We start from the raw sequence: 15,722 nt of genomic DNA on the forward strand, positions 1-15,722 counted from the left end.
GATTGATATATAGGATGACCTCATTTGATTACCGGAAGGTTTTCGGAGTTACCGGGAATGTACCGGAAATGACGAAATGGGTTCCGGGAGTTCACCGGGGGGCAACCCACCCTGGGGAAGCCCATAGGCTTTGGGGAGACACACCAGCCCTTAGTGGGCTGGTGGGACAGCCCCAAGTGGGCCTATGCGCCAAGAGAAGAAAATCAAAGGAAAAGAAAAAAAAAAGAGGGAAGAAGTGGGAAGGGAGGGGGACTCCTCCCACCAAACCAAGTCCAACTCGGTTTGGGGGGGGAGTCCTCCCCCCCTTGGCTCGGCCGACCCCTTGGGAGTCCCTTGGACCCCAAGGCAAGGTCCCCCTCCCTCCTCCTATATATATGGGGCTTTTAGGGCAGATTTGGGACGACTTTCTCACGGCTGCCCGACCACATACCTCCATAGTTTTTCCTCTAGATCGCGTTTCTGCGGAGCTCGGGCGGAGCCCTGCTGAGACGAGATCATCACCAACCTCCGGAGCGCCGTCATGCTATCGGAGAACTCTTCTACCTCTCCATCTCTCTTTCTGGATCAAGAAGGCCGAGATCATCGTCGAGTTGTACGTGTGCTGAACGCGGAGGTGCCGTCCGTTCGGTACTAGATCGTGGGACTGATCGCGGGATTGTTCGCGGGGCGGATCGAGGGACATGAGGACGTTCCACTACATCAACCGCGTTCTCTAACGCTTCTGCTGTACGATCTACAAGGGTACGTAGATCACTCATCCCCTCTCGTAGATGGACATCACCATGATAGGTCTTCGTGCGCGTAGGAAATTTTTTGTTTCCCATGCGACGTTCCCCAACAGTGGCATCATGAGCTAAGTTCATGCGTAGATGTCTTCTCGAGTAGAACACAAAAGTTTTTGTGGGCGGTGATGTGCGTTCTGCCGCCCTCCTTAGTCTTTTCTTGATTCCGCGGTATTGTTGGATTGAAGCGGCTTGGACCGACATTACTCGTACGCTTACGAGAGACTGGTTTCATCGTTACGAGTAACCCCCTTTGCTCAAAGATGACTGGCAAGTGACGGTTTCTCCAACTTTAGTTGAATCGGATTTGACCGAGGAGGTCCTTGGATGAGGTTAAATAGCAACTCATATATCTCCGTTGTGGTGTTTCCGTAAGTAAGATGCGATCCTACTAGTTACCCTTGGTCACCACGTAAAACATGCAACAACAAAATTAGAGGACGTCTAACTTGTTTTTGTAGGGTATGATTGTGATGTGATATGGCCAATGATGTGATGTGATATATTGGATGTATGAGATGATCATGTTGTAATAGAAATATCGACTTGCACGTCGATGGTACGGCAACCGGCAGGAGCCATAGGGTTGTCTTTATACTAACGTTTGTGCTTGCAGATGCGTTTACTATTTTGCTAGGATGTAGCTTGAGTAGTAATAGCATAAGTAGCACGACAACCCCGATGGCAACACGTTGATGGATGATCATGGTGTGGCGCCGGTGACAAGACGATCGTGCCGGTGCTTTGGTGATGGAGATCAAGAAGCACGTGATGATGGCCATATCATGTCACTTATGAATTGCATGTGATGTTAATCCTTTTATGCACCTTATTTTGCTTAGAACGACGGTAGCATTATGAGGTGATCTCTCACTAAAATTTCAAGACGAAATTGTGTTCTCCCCGACTGTGCACCGTTGCTACAGTTCGTCGTTTCGAGACACCACGTGATGATCGGGTGTGATAGACTCAACGTTCACATACAACGGGTGCAAAACAGTTGCGCACGCGGAACACTCGGGTTAAGCTTGACGAGCCTAGCATGTGCAGACCTGGCCTCGGAACACATGACACCGAAAGGTCGATCATGAATCATATAGTTGATATGATTAGCATAGGGATGCTTACCACTGAAACTATACTCAACTCACGTGATGATCGGACTTGGGATAGTGTAAGTGGATCATGAACCACTCAAATGACTAGAGAGATGTACTTTTTGAGTGGGAGTTTAGCATATAATTTGATTAAGTTGAACTCTAATTATCTTGAACATAGTCTAAGTCCACTTTGAATATATTTGTGTTGTAGATCATGGCTCACGCAAGTGTCATCCTGAATTTTAATACGTTCCTAGAGAAAGCTAAGTTGAAAGATGATGGAAGCAACTTTGTAGACTGGGCTCGTAATCTTAAGCTAATCTTACAAGCTGGGAAGAAGGATTATGTCCTTAATGCTGCGCTAGGAGATGAACCACCCGCTACGGCTGATCAGGATGTTAAGAACGCTTGGTTAGCACGTAAGGAGGACTACTCAATAGTTCAATGTGCAGTCTTGTATGGCTTGGAACCGGGACTTCAACGTTGCTTGGAGCTTCATGGAGCATTTGAGATGTTCCAGGAGTTGAAGTTTATCTTTCAGAAGAACGCCCGGATCGAGAGGTATGAGACCTCCGATAAATTCTATGCTTGCAAGATGGAGGAAAATTCATCTGTCAGTGAACATGTGCTCAAAATGTCTGGGTACTCAAACCGTCTAGCTGAACTGGGGATTGAACTCCCGCAAGAAGCTATCACTGACAGAATCCTTCAATCACTGCCGCCAAGCTATAAAGGCTTTGTGTTGAACTACAACATGCAAGGGATGAACAAGTCTCCCGGCGAGTTGTTTGCGATGCTGAAAGTCGCAGAGTCTGAACTCCGTAAAGAGCATCAAGTGTTGATGGTGAGCAAGACCACTAGTTTCAAGAGAAACGGCAAAGGAAAGAAGGGCAATTCGAAGAAGAGCGGCAAGCCTGTTGCCAATCCGCCGAAGAAGCCCAAAGCTAGACCTAAGCCTGAAACAGAGTGCTTCTATTGCAAGGGTATGGGTCACTGGAAGCGCAATTGCCCCAAGTATCTGGCAGATAAGAAGGCGGGCAAAGAAAAATCAGGTATATTTGATATACATGTTATTGATGTGTACTTAACCGGCTCTCGTAGTAGTGCCTGGGTATTTGATACCGGTTCTGTTGCTCACATTTGCAACTCGAAGCAGGAACTGCGGAATAGACGAAGGCTGGCGAAAGACGAAGTGACGATGCGCGTAGGAAACGGTTCCAAGGTTGATGCAATCGCCGTCGGCACAGTGTCACTTCAGCTACCATCGGGATTAGTGATGAACTTAAATCATTGTTATTTAGTGCCTGCGTTGAGCATGAACATTATAGCAGGATCTTGTTTATTGCGAGACGGTTACTCTTTTAAGTCTGAGAATAATGGTTGTTCTATTTCTATGAGTAACATCTTTTATGGTCATGCACCGAATGTGAGAGGATTGTTCATATTGAATCTTGATAGCGATACACATATACATAACATTGAGACCAAAAGAGTTAGAGTAAACAATGATAGCGCCATATTTTTGTGGCACTGCCGCTTGGGTCATATTGGTGTAAAGCGCATGAAGAAACTCCATGCTGATGGACTTTTGGAGTCACTTGACTTTGATTCACTTGACACGTGCGAACCATGCCTCATGGGCAAGATGACTAAGACTCCGTTCTCCGGAACAATGAAGCGTGCAAGTGACTTGTTGGAAATCATACATACCGATGTGTGTGGTCCAATGAGCGTGGAGGCACGCGGCGGATATCGTTATTTTCTCACCTTCACTGACGATTTAAGTAGATATGGTTATGTCTACTTGATGAAGCACAAGTCTGAAACATTTGAAAAGTTCAAGCAATTTCAGAGTGAAGTGGAAAATCATTGTAACAAGAAGATCAAGTTCCTGCGGTCTGATCGTGGGGGTGAATATCTGAGTTTCGAGTTTGGTGCTCACTTAAGACAATGTGGAATTGTTTCGCAGTTAACACCGCCTGGAACACCACAGCGTAATGGTGTGTCCGAATGTCGTAATCATACTTTGTTAGAGATGGTGCGATCTATGATGTCTCTTACTGATTTGCCGTTATCATTTTGGGGTTATGCATTAGAAACAGCTGCATTCACTTTAAATAGGGCACCATCAAAATCCGTTGAGACGACACCATACGAACTGTGGTATGGCAAAAGACCAAAGTTGTCGTTTCTTAAAGTTTGGGGATGTGATGCTTATGTCAAAAAGCTTCAGCTTGAAAAGCTGGAACCCAAAGCGGAAAAATGTGTCTTCATAGGTTACCCAAAAGAGACAATTGGGTACACCTTCTATCTCAAATCCGAGGGCAAAGTGTTTGTTGCTAAGAACGGAACTTTTCTCGAGAAGGAGTTTCTCTCGAGAGAATTGAGTGGGAGGAAGATAGAACTTGACGAGGTTGTCGAACCTCTCATCCCTCTGGATGGTGGCGCAGGGCAAGGGGATACCTCTGTCATTGCGACGCCGGTTGAGGAGGAAGTTAATGATGATGATCATGAAACTCCAGTTCAAGTTTCTGTTGAACCACGCAGGTCGACGAGATCACGCGCTACTCCAGAGTGGTACGGTAATCCCGTCTTATCAATCATGTTGTTAGACAACAATGAACCTGCAAATTATGAAGAAGCAATGGTGGGCCCAGATTCCAACAAATGGCTAGAAGCCATGAAATCCGAGATAGGATCCATGTATGAGAACAAAGTGTGGACTTTGGAGATACTACCTGAGGGCCGCAAGGCTATTCAGAACAAATGGATCTTTAAGAAGAAGACGGACGCTGACGGTAATGTGACCGTTTATAAAGCTTGACTTGTGGCAAAGGGTTTTTCACAAGTTCCAGGAGTTGACTACGATGAGACCTTCTCACCCGTAGCGATGCTTAAGTCCGTCAGAATCATGTTAGCAATAGCTGCATTTTTCGATTATGAAATCTGGCAGATGGATGTCAAAACGGCGTTCCTTAACGGTTTCCTTAAGGAAGAGTTGTATATGATGCAACCCGAAGGTTTTGTCGATCCTAAAAATGCTGACAAGGTGTGCAAGCTCCAGCGATCCATTTATGGACTGGTGCAAGCATCTCGGAGTTGGAACAAACGCTTTGATGAGGTGATCAAAGCATTTGGGTTTATACAAGTGGTTGGAGAATCTTGTATTTACAAGAAAGTGAGTGGGAGCTCTGTGGCGTTTCTAATATTATATGTGGATGACATATTACTGATTGGAAACAACGTAGAGCTTTTGGAGAGCATAAAAGGTTACTTGAATAAAAGTTTCTCTATGAAGGACCTAGGAGAAGCTGCTTACATTCTAAACATTAAGATCTATAGGGATAGATCAAAACGCCTGATAGGACTTTCACAAAGCACATACCTTGATAAAGTTTTGAAGAGGTTCAAAATGGAACAGTCCAAGAAAGGGTTCTTGCCAGTTTTACAAGGTACGAGATTGAGTAAGACTCAGTGCCCAGCAACTGATGAAGATAGAGAGCATATGCGCTCCGTCCCCTATGCTTCAGCCATAGATTCTATCATGTATGCGATGCTGTGCACTAGACCGGATGTTAGCCTGGCCATAAGTATGGCAGGTAGGTTCCAGAGTAATCCAGGAGTGGATCACTATACAGCGGTCAAGAATATCCTGAAGTACCTGAAAAGGATTAAGGAGATGTTTCTCGTGTATGGAGGTGACGAAGAGCTCGCCGTAAAAGGTTACGTCGATGCAAGCTTTGACACAGATCCGGACGACTCTAAGTCACAAACCGGATACGTATTTATTCTTAATGGGGGTGCAGTAAGCTGGTGCAGTTCCAAGCAAAGCGTCGTAGCAGATTCTACATGTGAAGCAGAGTACATGGCTGCCTCGGAGGCGGCTAAGGAGGGTGTCTGGATGAAGCAGTTCATGACGGATCTTGGAGTGGTGCCAAGTGCACTGGATCCAATAACCTTGTTCTGTGACAACACTGGTGCCATTGCCTTAGCAAAGGAACCAAGGTTTCACAAGAAGACCAGACACATCAAACGACGCTTCAACCTCATCCGCGACTACGTCGAGGAGGAGGACGTAAATATATGCAAAGTGCACACGGATCTGAATGTAGCAGACCCGCTGACTAAACCTCTTCCACGGCCAAAACATGATCGACACCAGAACTGTATGGGTGTTAGATTTATTACAATGTAATTCACATGGTGATGTGAGGGCTAGATTATTGACTCTAGTGCAAGTGGGAGACTGTTGGAATTATGCCCTAGAGGCAATAATAAATGTATAGTTATTATTATAATTCCTGTATCAAGATAATAGTTTATTATCCATGCTATAATTGTATTGAATGAAGACTCATTTACATGTGTGGATACATAGACAAAACACCGTCCCTAGCATGCCTCTAGTTGGCTAGCCAGTTGATCGATGATAGTCAGTGTCTTCTGATTATGAACAAGGTGTTGTTGCTTGATAACTAGATCACGTCATTGGGAGAATCACGTGATGGACTGGACCCAAACTAATAGACGTAGCATGTTGATCGTGTCATTTTGTTGCTACTGTTTTCTGCGTGTCAAGTATTTATTCCTATGACCATGAGATCATATAACTCACTGACACCGGAGGAATGCTTTGTGTGTATCAAACGTCGCAACGTAACTGGGTGACTATAAAGATGCTCTACAGGTATCTCCGAAGGTGTTAGTTGAGTTAGTATGGATCAAGACTGGGATTTGTCACTCCGTGTGACGGAGAGGTATCTCAGGGCCCACTCGGTAATACAACATCACACACAAGCCTTGCAAGCAATGTGACTTAGTGTAAGTTGCAGGATCTTGTATTACGGAACGAGTAAAGAGACTTGCCAGTAAACGAGATTGAAATAGGTATGCGGATACTGACGATCGAATCTCGGGCAAGTAACATACCGAAGGACAAAGGGAATGACATACGGGATTATATGAATCCTTGGCACTGAGGTTCAAACGATAAGATCTTCGTAGAATATGTAGGATCCAATATGGGCATCCAGGTCCCGCTATTGGATATTGACCGAGGAGTCTCTCGGGTCATGTCTACATAGTTCTCGAACCCGCAGGGTCTGCACACTTAAGGGTCGACGTTGTTTTATGCGTATTTGAGTTATATGGTTGGTTACCGAATGTTGTTCGGAGTCCCGGATGAGATCACGGACGTCACAAGGGTTTCCGGAATGGTCCGGAAACGAAGATTGATATATAGGATGACCTCATTTGATTGCCGGAAGGTTTTCGGAGTTACCGGGAATGTACCGGGAATGACGAAATGGGTTCCGGGAGTTCACCGGGGGGGGCAACCCACCCCGGGGAAGCCCATAGGCTTTGGGGAGACACACCAGCCCTTAGTGGGCTGGTGGGACAGCCCCAAGTGGGCCTATGCGCCAAGAGAAGAAAATCAAAGGAAAAGAAAAAAAAAAGAGGGAAGAAGTGGGAAGGGAGGGGGACTCCTCCCACCAAACCAAGTCCAACTCGGTTTGGGGGGGGAGTCCTCCCCCCCTTGGCTCGGCCGACCCCTTGGGAGTCCCTTGGACCCCAAGGCAAGGTCCCCCTCCCTCCTCCTATATATATGGGGCTTTTAGGGCAGATTTGGGACGACTTTCTCACGGCTGCCCGACCACATACCTCAATAGTTTTTCCTCTAGATCGCGTTTCTGCGGAGCTCGGGCGGAGCCCTGCTGAGACGAGGTCATCACCAACCTCCGGAGCGCCGTCACGCTGCCGGAGAACTCTTCTACCTCTCCATCTCTCTTGCTGGATCAAGAAGGCCGAGATCATCGTCGAGCTGTACGTGTGCTGAACGCGGAGGTGCCGTCCGTTCGGTACTAGATCGTGGGACTGATCGCGGGATTGTTCGCGGGGCGGATCGAGGGACGTGAGGACGTTCCACTACATCAACCGCGTTCTCTAACGCTTCTGCTGTACGATCTACAAGGTTACGTAGATCACTCATCCCCTCTCGTAGATGGACATCACCATGATAGGTCTTCGTGCGCGTAGGAAAATTTTTGTTTCCCATGCGACGTTCCCCAACATGGGTGTCTTCAAGCCAGCAAGGGCGGCCTGAAGCGTGTCGGCGGATACCCCAGCGGGATCACCAGCGTCTGCTGACGCCTTGCCATGATCCTTGCTGGTACCAGCGCCAACGACCATCACCTCCACGACATTGGAGACGTTGGCGACGTGATACGGGGTGCTGAACCCCGCATACGACGGAGGACCGTCGAAGACGAGCACGTTGCTCGGGTACATGTCGAGTGCAGCGCCTCCACGAGGGAGAGCCTACTGAAGCTGGCACATAACGCATCAACGTCGAGGTCCTCGCCGAAATAGCGAGGACCGTCGTTGAGGCGCAAGTCGCTAAAGAGAACACTGAGATTCTCCATAGCGGCGACGACGATGACGCTCGGGAGCGACTCGTCATCCGACTCCACATCGGAGTCAAAGTGGCGGATGGGGACGTCGATCATCATCGGTGAAGCCTCATCGAAAGCAGGCTCCACGGGCATGCAGATCGGTCCGGACGCGATGTATCCAGTGGTGTAAGCACAGGGCCCCGCCCAGCACGTGAAACCAGCCGATGCCGCGGACGGCCCCACGGTGGGCGCCAAATGTCGGTGAATACTCACAACATAAGCCATGGGTAGGCTAAAGATGGTGGGGAACCGAATGCACACCGAAGGACGCTGGGGACGAGGTTGGTACAAGCATGGAACGCATGATGTACCCAGGTTCAGGGCTCTCCGTAGAGATAATACCCCTAATCCTGACGGAGTGTATGATGTATGAGTAGAACTACAAGATGCTCCTGGAGCTGTATTGCGGAGGAGGAATAGTGAGCAGCCGGCTCGTCTCTGCCTCTCCTATGTGGTAAGTGTGTGTGTTGAGTTGACCGACCCTCTGCATGGAGGGGGCCGGGGGGTTTTATAGACGAACCCACCGGCCTACAATATGGATAAAGGGTACAAGTGTGGGGCCCAGATGGCAGCCTCGCCGGCCAGCCAGGGGGCCCACGGGGTCTTGTCTTGTCACTTGAGGGGCCCGCCGGCTGCGAGGTCCCGTCTGGCTGCAGGACCCGCCGGCTAGCCAATAAGACTCTCGCGTAAGGTTGACACAGGTAAGGCCCAACTTTGGTGTTAAATTTGCTAACAACTTCATAAAAAGCATAGGGAATAGCTACCCCGAGGAACTTCATCAACCCCCCTGGGCCAGTGCTCTTCAAGAGTGTTGGTCCGAACTGTCAACCGCTGGTGGCCGCCAAGGGCAACTCTGCGATTGGCCTACCGGAATTTTGGACAATCCGACGTGTCCTGAGACTGAGATACGCGGCTCTTATCGGGGTCGTTGCCACGTTGGGAGGTCTTGCTGGACTTGTCTTACCTTAACAATATATCTTGTGCATTGGGATTCCGGTGAGACTTTGGATCTTCTCAAAGTTGAGGTTTCCACTAAGGAATCCGACGAGATCGCGAGTTTCGTGGTTGAGGATTTATATGCGGCATGTGGTAATTTGTGATGGATTAGTTGGAGCACCCCTGCAGGGTTAAATCTTTCGAAAAGCCATGCATGCGGTTATGTGTCAATCATGGATACTTTGTTAACATACGGTTCTAGATAACTTAAAGTAACTTAATTAAACCTGCCAACTGTGTGCATAACCGTGAATGTCTCCTTCAGAGTTCCTTCTCTGACCGAGAACATGGTGGGGTTATGACTGACGTAAGTAAGTGTTCAGGATCACTTAGTGATTATTCTTAGTTAACGAACGTCTTGCGTAGACCACCATATCTTTAATTCTTGTTCCACGTAAGTTATCCACCATAAATGCTTAGGTTGCTGCATACTCAAACACATACCCAACCTCACCTAATAACTTAGTTAGATTCGATACCAAGGTCATGAGATTGCTTAGTCCTTGTGGCTCACAGATTACTACAACCATCCACAGGTACAGGTACCCCAGATACAGATGCTTCCGAGGATAACCAGCTGAAGTGGGAGTTTGACGAGGATAGTGGCAGACTATACGTGACGTACCCCGAGGATTAGAGGCACTTGGTCGTGATCGTGGGCCTAGCAAGGCGGGATAGCATTAGCTTTTGTTGTTTATCTTGTCCGTAGACGGACCTTGTTTGTATCTGGATAATGAATGTGTGTGGAATTTTAATTTACCTTGTGGCGAGTGTAAGCCAAATCTTATTACTCTTCCATCTATTATGTATTGGAATGTTTATCCTGCTTGCGAAACACTTAGATGTGACTCTTTCCCCTTTTGAGGCATCGCCCCCAAATAAGGAAAGTGTCGCATCTTAGTCGTTACAAGTTGGTATCAGAGCCGACCCTCGCGGTTACACGGATGTTTACAGACAGGTGTGTGGTCATGTTGTTCATGACGTTTGTGACCCATCGCGGCACACGGCATGACACATGTACTGGACTGGATGCACAGACGTTTGTGCCAAGAGGGAACGCTACTGTGGCCCGACAAGGACGCCGGTTCCTCTGAGTGGTGGTGTATGTGATAGCCTCGCATATTAGGGATGATAGACTACTCATATCAATAAGGAATTCCTTCTTTTTTGGGAGCCCATTCGAACAGAACTCCCAGGTTATGCGTGCTCGGCTTGCAGTAGTTCTAGGATGGGTGACCGACCGGGAAGTTGATCCCAAGCTTGGAGTAGTTCTAGGATGGGTGACCGACAGGGAAGTTGATCCCGGGTGCGCATGAGTGAGGAAAAAGTGTGCACGAAAGACTGGTATTGATATATGGGGCCAATCTAGATCCTGCCAGGAGTAACGACCGTCCAGGGCGTTACATCCCATATCCATTTTCTGAAAGTGAACCACCTACACCTGTGTTGAAATCAAGGGGATTTCACTCCAACATTTGATCCTTGATTTCTAACTCTCTTAATTTACTTTCCACTCCAATCCTTCTCCTACTACCATGCTAAATCTATGAGAGACTGATTGAGTGTTGACTAGACTATCTTTTGAAGCACAAGAGCAAGGAGTTCATCATCAATAATAACAGTTATTACCTTTTGGAGAGTGGTATCTCCTAGATTTGTTAGACATCACTTTGGAGCTTCCAAATCTTATGGAGTTAAACCAAGGAGTTTGCAAGGACAAGGAGATCACTTACTTCATAAAGAACCACCCTAAGTGAGGTTAGTCCTTCGTGGACACAATCCATGATGGTATAGACGAAGTTGCTTCTTCGTGGACCCTTTGTCAGTGGATCCCTTCATGGACTCATGCTATCGTTACCCTCTGTGGGTTGAAGTCTACATCAATGTGTACGCACGATAGCACCATCTATCAGAACCACGCCAAAAATCACCATGTCTTCATTACATTTGATTTCTTTGATCCCTCCTTTACATGCATATGCAAAGTCATTACTTTCCACTGCCCATTATCTAGACTTGCACGTGTAGGGTGTTGGTTGAGTTGTGTGAATAGCTAAAACTTGCCAAGATGTAAAATTGTGAAAAATCTAGGTCTCATTTGGTCAATTAGTCAAGCAATCTAGTCACCCTCACTTTATACCTAATTAGTATCCTACAACTGTCGGTCTCAAGCCTTAAGCTCATTCACTAGAGGCCCGCAATGTAGTCTTTGGATGCACATCCTTGGCAAGCAGGTATTTGACGTTTCTTCATCTTCTACGGTGAGGCCCACGACTCGTACAAGGAGAACTTGTTCTACCGGATTCTTGTTGTCGGTGGGCTATTTATCCTCTTTGTGCAAATGCTACTAGGCAAAATTATCGTCATCGTCTTTTAGGTGTCTGACCATCATCTTCATCACCGATGTTCGACTAGGGCTCTTACTCGATGGTGATCATCGGCGGCGAGGCTTTGAGATTGACTGAAGTCTATTGTCTCTCCCGACTAGCCTTCCACGTGCCCTCTGCCTACATGGTAGAACAATACATATTATCTCGGGCATTGCTGTAAATTGCCTCATGCCGGGACTGTAGTCATTTTTGTAATGGATGACAGGTCCTTTATTTGGCGAGAAAAACAATAGATGGGCATTGTTGAATGGAAAGGTCGACGGGTCTCTATGAGTGAGACTTGTGTGAGGTGGGTAAGGTTGATTGGGTATTTAGAGGGTGTAAGGAAAAAATAATTCTATTTATATTTCGCTCCATAATTAATTCCATCAAAGTTATACAAGATTTTTGAGAATCAACCCGTAGATGAGTGGTTAGGAGGGTGATTGTACCCTTGCACTAGGGATCAAACACTCATTGAGGAGTTTCGATCACCCTGTCTTAAAAGTTTGCATGAATCTTTAAAATGACGTAAGGCTATCACCATGTCAGCCTCGAGATCAAACGTAATTTTAATACAGAAAACTACACTATCATTTTGAAATATGCACAGTTTTTACCCATGTACCAAAGCAAAGTTCTTGAAATATTTTAAAACATTGTTGTAAGTATCACTAGTCCATCTTCTTCACTCTTTGGATGTTTCTAATTTTTATAACATTTTTTCAATATAGTACAGAGGTAGGCACTTAAATATATGCACACGTCTATATAAACGCATGCACTTACGTCCTATCATTACGAGCAACTTAAAAAAACTGAAACAACACATTTTGCTTTAATAAATTCTAAAAAATACAAGGAGCGCTGTCAAGTTTAAGACTTACCCAAATACCTTGGTATCTAACCACAGTTTGTTTGGGCCTGATTCTTAAGGCCTTGTTTGGTTATGATTTAACCCACAGGGATTATCGGGGATCGTCGTCTAAAACCACGTGGTTCATTTCAGCCGGGATCTGTTCCCCACGGATTCAATTTAGTTGTTTGGTTTTGACCATAGCGTGAATATTCCGTGCTCAAACCACTACGATCCACTTCCTTCCATCAGGACTGCAAGAATCTCCTCCTACCGGTGAAACAAATACACGACTAAAGGTAACGAAACGAGTGGAGATTAATGACCGTAAGTGGTCAAGCTAATCCCTGCATGGATTAGTTCCACTTGGGGTTTGGTTTCCTTGTAACTAAACAAGGCCTAAAGTCTTTTAAACGGATTAGCGCGTGAGATTGAAGCGGTGAGCAGCTCCATGCTCGAGAAGAAAGAGACAGCCGGTACTCCACGTGTCGAAGCTCACCACAGACGTGCCAGCGTCGCCGAGGAACCCAGCAGAAAAATATGGGAAATGGCGACGACGAGAAGGTGGAAGGCCTCCACCACTCTCGACAGCCCCCGCACGGCGAGACTTCCTCCTCCTCCCCCTCCTCCCGCCACGCCACGAAGCGACGACGCGCGCACGGCGCGGCAGCAGCCATGGCCGACCGCTTCTTTCCCAACGACCTCCCCGACTTCGTCGCCGAGGCACCCGACGGCGGCGGCCCTCCCGCCGCCGGGCTCCGCGGCCTGCTCTCTCTCCCCTACCCCAGGCTCTCCGACCGGCTCCTCCGCGCCGCCCTCCGGCTCAAGGACAAGGCACGCCGGCTTTGCTTTTCATTGCCTGTATCGTGGTTTGATTTCGGGGCACGCTGTGCCGCGCGCGAGGTGCTCGACTGATTGATTGTGTCCTGCAGGTCGTGCAAGAGACGTGGACTAGGACGGGGGGCCAGGTGACGGACTACACGCTCTACACGGGCGCGCTAGGGACGGCGCTACTGCTGTTCAAGGCCTTCCAGGTCACCGGCGACCGTCGTGATCTCAACCTCGCCAGCGACATCGTCCAAGCCTGTGATGTCGCGTCGCTTGGCCTACCGTAAGATGGCGACTCCATCCCAATGTTTCAGTTTTGTAGTTGTTTTGGTTAGATTCTTCCGGTCGTTGTTAATTCATGTGAAATGATCGCCTTGTTGCAAGGCGCAGGTTCTTGACTTTCATATCCGGGAGGGCTGGCGTCTGCGCTCTCGGAGCAGTGATCGCAAAGCATTGCAATGATCAGTTGATGGTGACCAACTTTCTGAGCTCGTTTGATGAGGTGAGCCTTCAATTAAGCGTCATTTCGGTTCTGGAGTCATTATGTCAATTTCTGTGCTATTCTGCTACATGGTCGTAGAACCATGGATGGTATTACCTAGTGTTGTTGGCAGAGTTGTCTTACATTTGTGATCTTGTAGATAATTATCACAGAGAAAGTTCCAAACGAGCTGCTGTATGGAAGGGCGGGTTATTTGTGGGCTTGCTTGTTCCTGAATGAGCATCTCAGTGACAAGACAATTCCTGCTGAACACATTGTATGTTGACACTATGATTATGTTCACATTATTTGTTTTTGTAGAACAATGTGGAAGCTACAGCTTATCTAATCACGCAAAACCGCTGCAATGATGCAGAGTTCTGTGGCAAAGGACATAATTAGGGAGGGAAGGAAGCTGTCGAACAAGGGGAGCTGCCCACTGATGTATGAGTGGCATGGGAAGAAGTACTGGGGTGCTGCCCATGGACTTGCTGGAATCATGCATGTTCTGATGCACACTGAATTGAAGCTGGATGAGCAGGATGACGTGAAGAATACTCTGCGGTACATGATCAGTAACCGGTTTCCAAGTGGAAACTATCCCTCGAGTGAAGACAGTGAATCCGATCGCCTGGTGCATTGGTGCCATGGTACCCCTGGTGTTGCTCTTACACTTGCTAAGGCATATCAGGTATTGCTGCATCTGTAGAGAGTTTTTCTATAGGATCTTCCTAAGCACGTATGCATCTCATTCACAGCACATATCTGCGAAGTTGTTCGAGGTTGTGCATGCATGTTCACATAGGCAAGTTTGTTCAGGCCTCAGCAGGAGTTTTTACTGACAACCAATTAGGATTTGGCACAAGTTTTAGTTATGACGGATGAGTTGCCAAGCAATAGTAATCTATTAACTAAGCTTTCCCTTTGGTCACAATGATGAGCTAACCGTTTGTGTTTCAGGTGTTCCAAGACGATCACTTCAAGCAGTCCGCTGCAGAGGCTGCTGAAGTTGTCTGGAACCGTGGTCTTCTCAAGCGAGTTGGAATATGCCACGGTATAAGCGGGAATGCCTATGTATTCCTCTCACTTTACAGGCTAACAGGCAATGTTGAGTATCTCTACCGGGCTAAGGCTTTTGCTTGCTTTCTGCTTGAAAATGCTGATCGATTGATTGCTGAGGAGGCCATGCATGGTGGTGACCGTCCGTTTTCATTGTTTGAAGGAAAGGCTGGGATGGCATACCTCCTTTTAGACATGGTTAACCCCTCTGAATCAAGGTTCCCCGCCTACGAACTTTGAGTTCCAGCATCAATCTATGTAGGCCCAGCGATCCGTCTGTCCAAACAATCTGAGTTAAGTAGTACTTGTCTTCTTATCTACCCTGTAAAATGTACCTTGGTGCGGTTGATATCCTTGTGAAGTTTAGTATTTCTGACTCTGCAAACTTGAACCTTTGTGAAGTATGTTCTTGACGGAGTTCTGGTAATAATGCTCGTCTTTGTGTTGAATTGTGCCTATTGAATAAAATGAGTGCTTTGGGATGCAAATGATATCATGGCCAGCAGCAAGGGCGATTGCTTTCGGATGAAATGTGGATGTAGCCTTTCCTTGCTTAAACTTTAAGATGTAGTATTTTCTTTTAACAATTAGGAAGTAGTATTTTTGACCCATGCACATGAACATTTGTATGTTCTCAACATTGGCCCTCCACATTTCATTATTTCTACCCGAAAGCTAACGCCCACACAAAGGCTGGGGCGGACGGGGCGGTCGCCCCGGGCCCCCAACATCCAGGGGCCCCTTCGCACTAGCCCAGAGCACAGATCGTGAATCTTTTTTCCAGCAAGCAGCTGGCGTG

At 47.2% G+C, this 15,722-nt stretch overlaps 1 protein-coding gene across 2 annotated transcripts; it reads left to right on the forward strand.

Annotated features, from left to right (window-relative positions):
- The first annotated feature begins 13,033 nt into the window (after window positions 1–13,033).
- LOC123410103 (lanC-like protein GCL2) lies at window positions 13,034–15,372 on the forward strand. 2 transcript variants are annotated; one of them, XM_045102993.1, is made up of 6 exons: window positions 13,034–13,389; window positions 13,488–13,666; window positions 13,768–13,885; window positions 14,025–14,141; window positions 14,241–14,555; window positions 14,825–15,372. In XM_045102993.1, the coding sequence occupies exons 1-6, from the start codon at window positions 13,096–13,098 to the stop codon at window positions 15,161–15,163; spliced, it is 1,362 nt and encodes a 453-aa protein (XP_044958928.1). In that variant the 5' UTR covers window positions 13,034–13,095; the 3' UTR covers window positions 15,164–15,372. The 2 variants fall into 2 exon arrangements, with proteins under 2 accessions (XP_044958928.1, XP_044958936.1); XM_045103001.1 differs by having other exon boundaries at window positions 13,774–13,885.
- The last annotated feature ends 350 nt before the right edge of the window (window positions 15,373–15,722 follow it).

Source organism: Hordeum vulgare, chromosome 1H (genome assembly GCF_904849725.1).
Source record: "Hordeum vulgare subsp. vulgare chromosome 1H, MorexV3_pseudomolecules_assembly, whole genome shotgun sequence".
NCBI lineage: Eukaryota > Viridiplantae > Streptophyta > Magnoliopsida > Poales > Poaceae > Hordeum > Hordeum vulgare.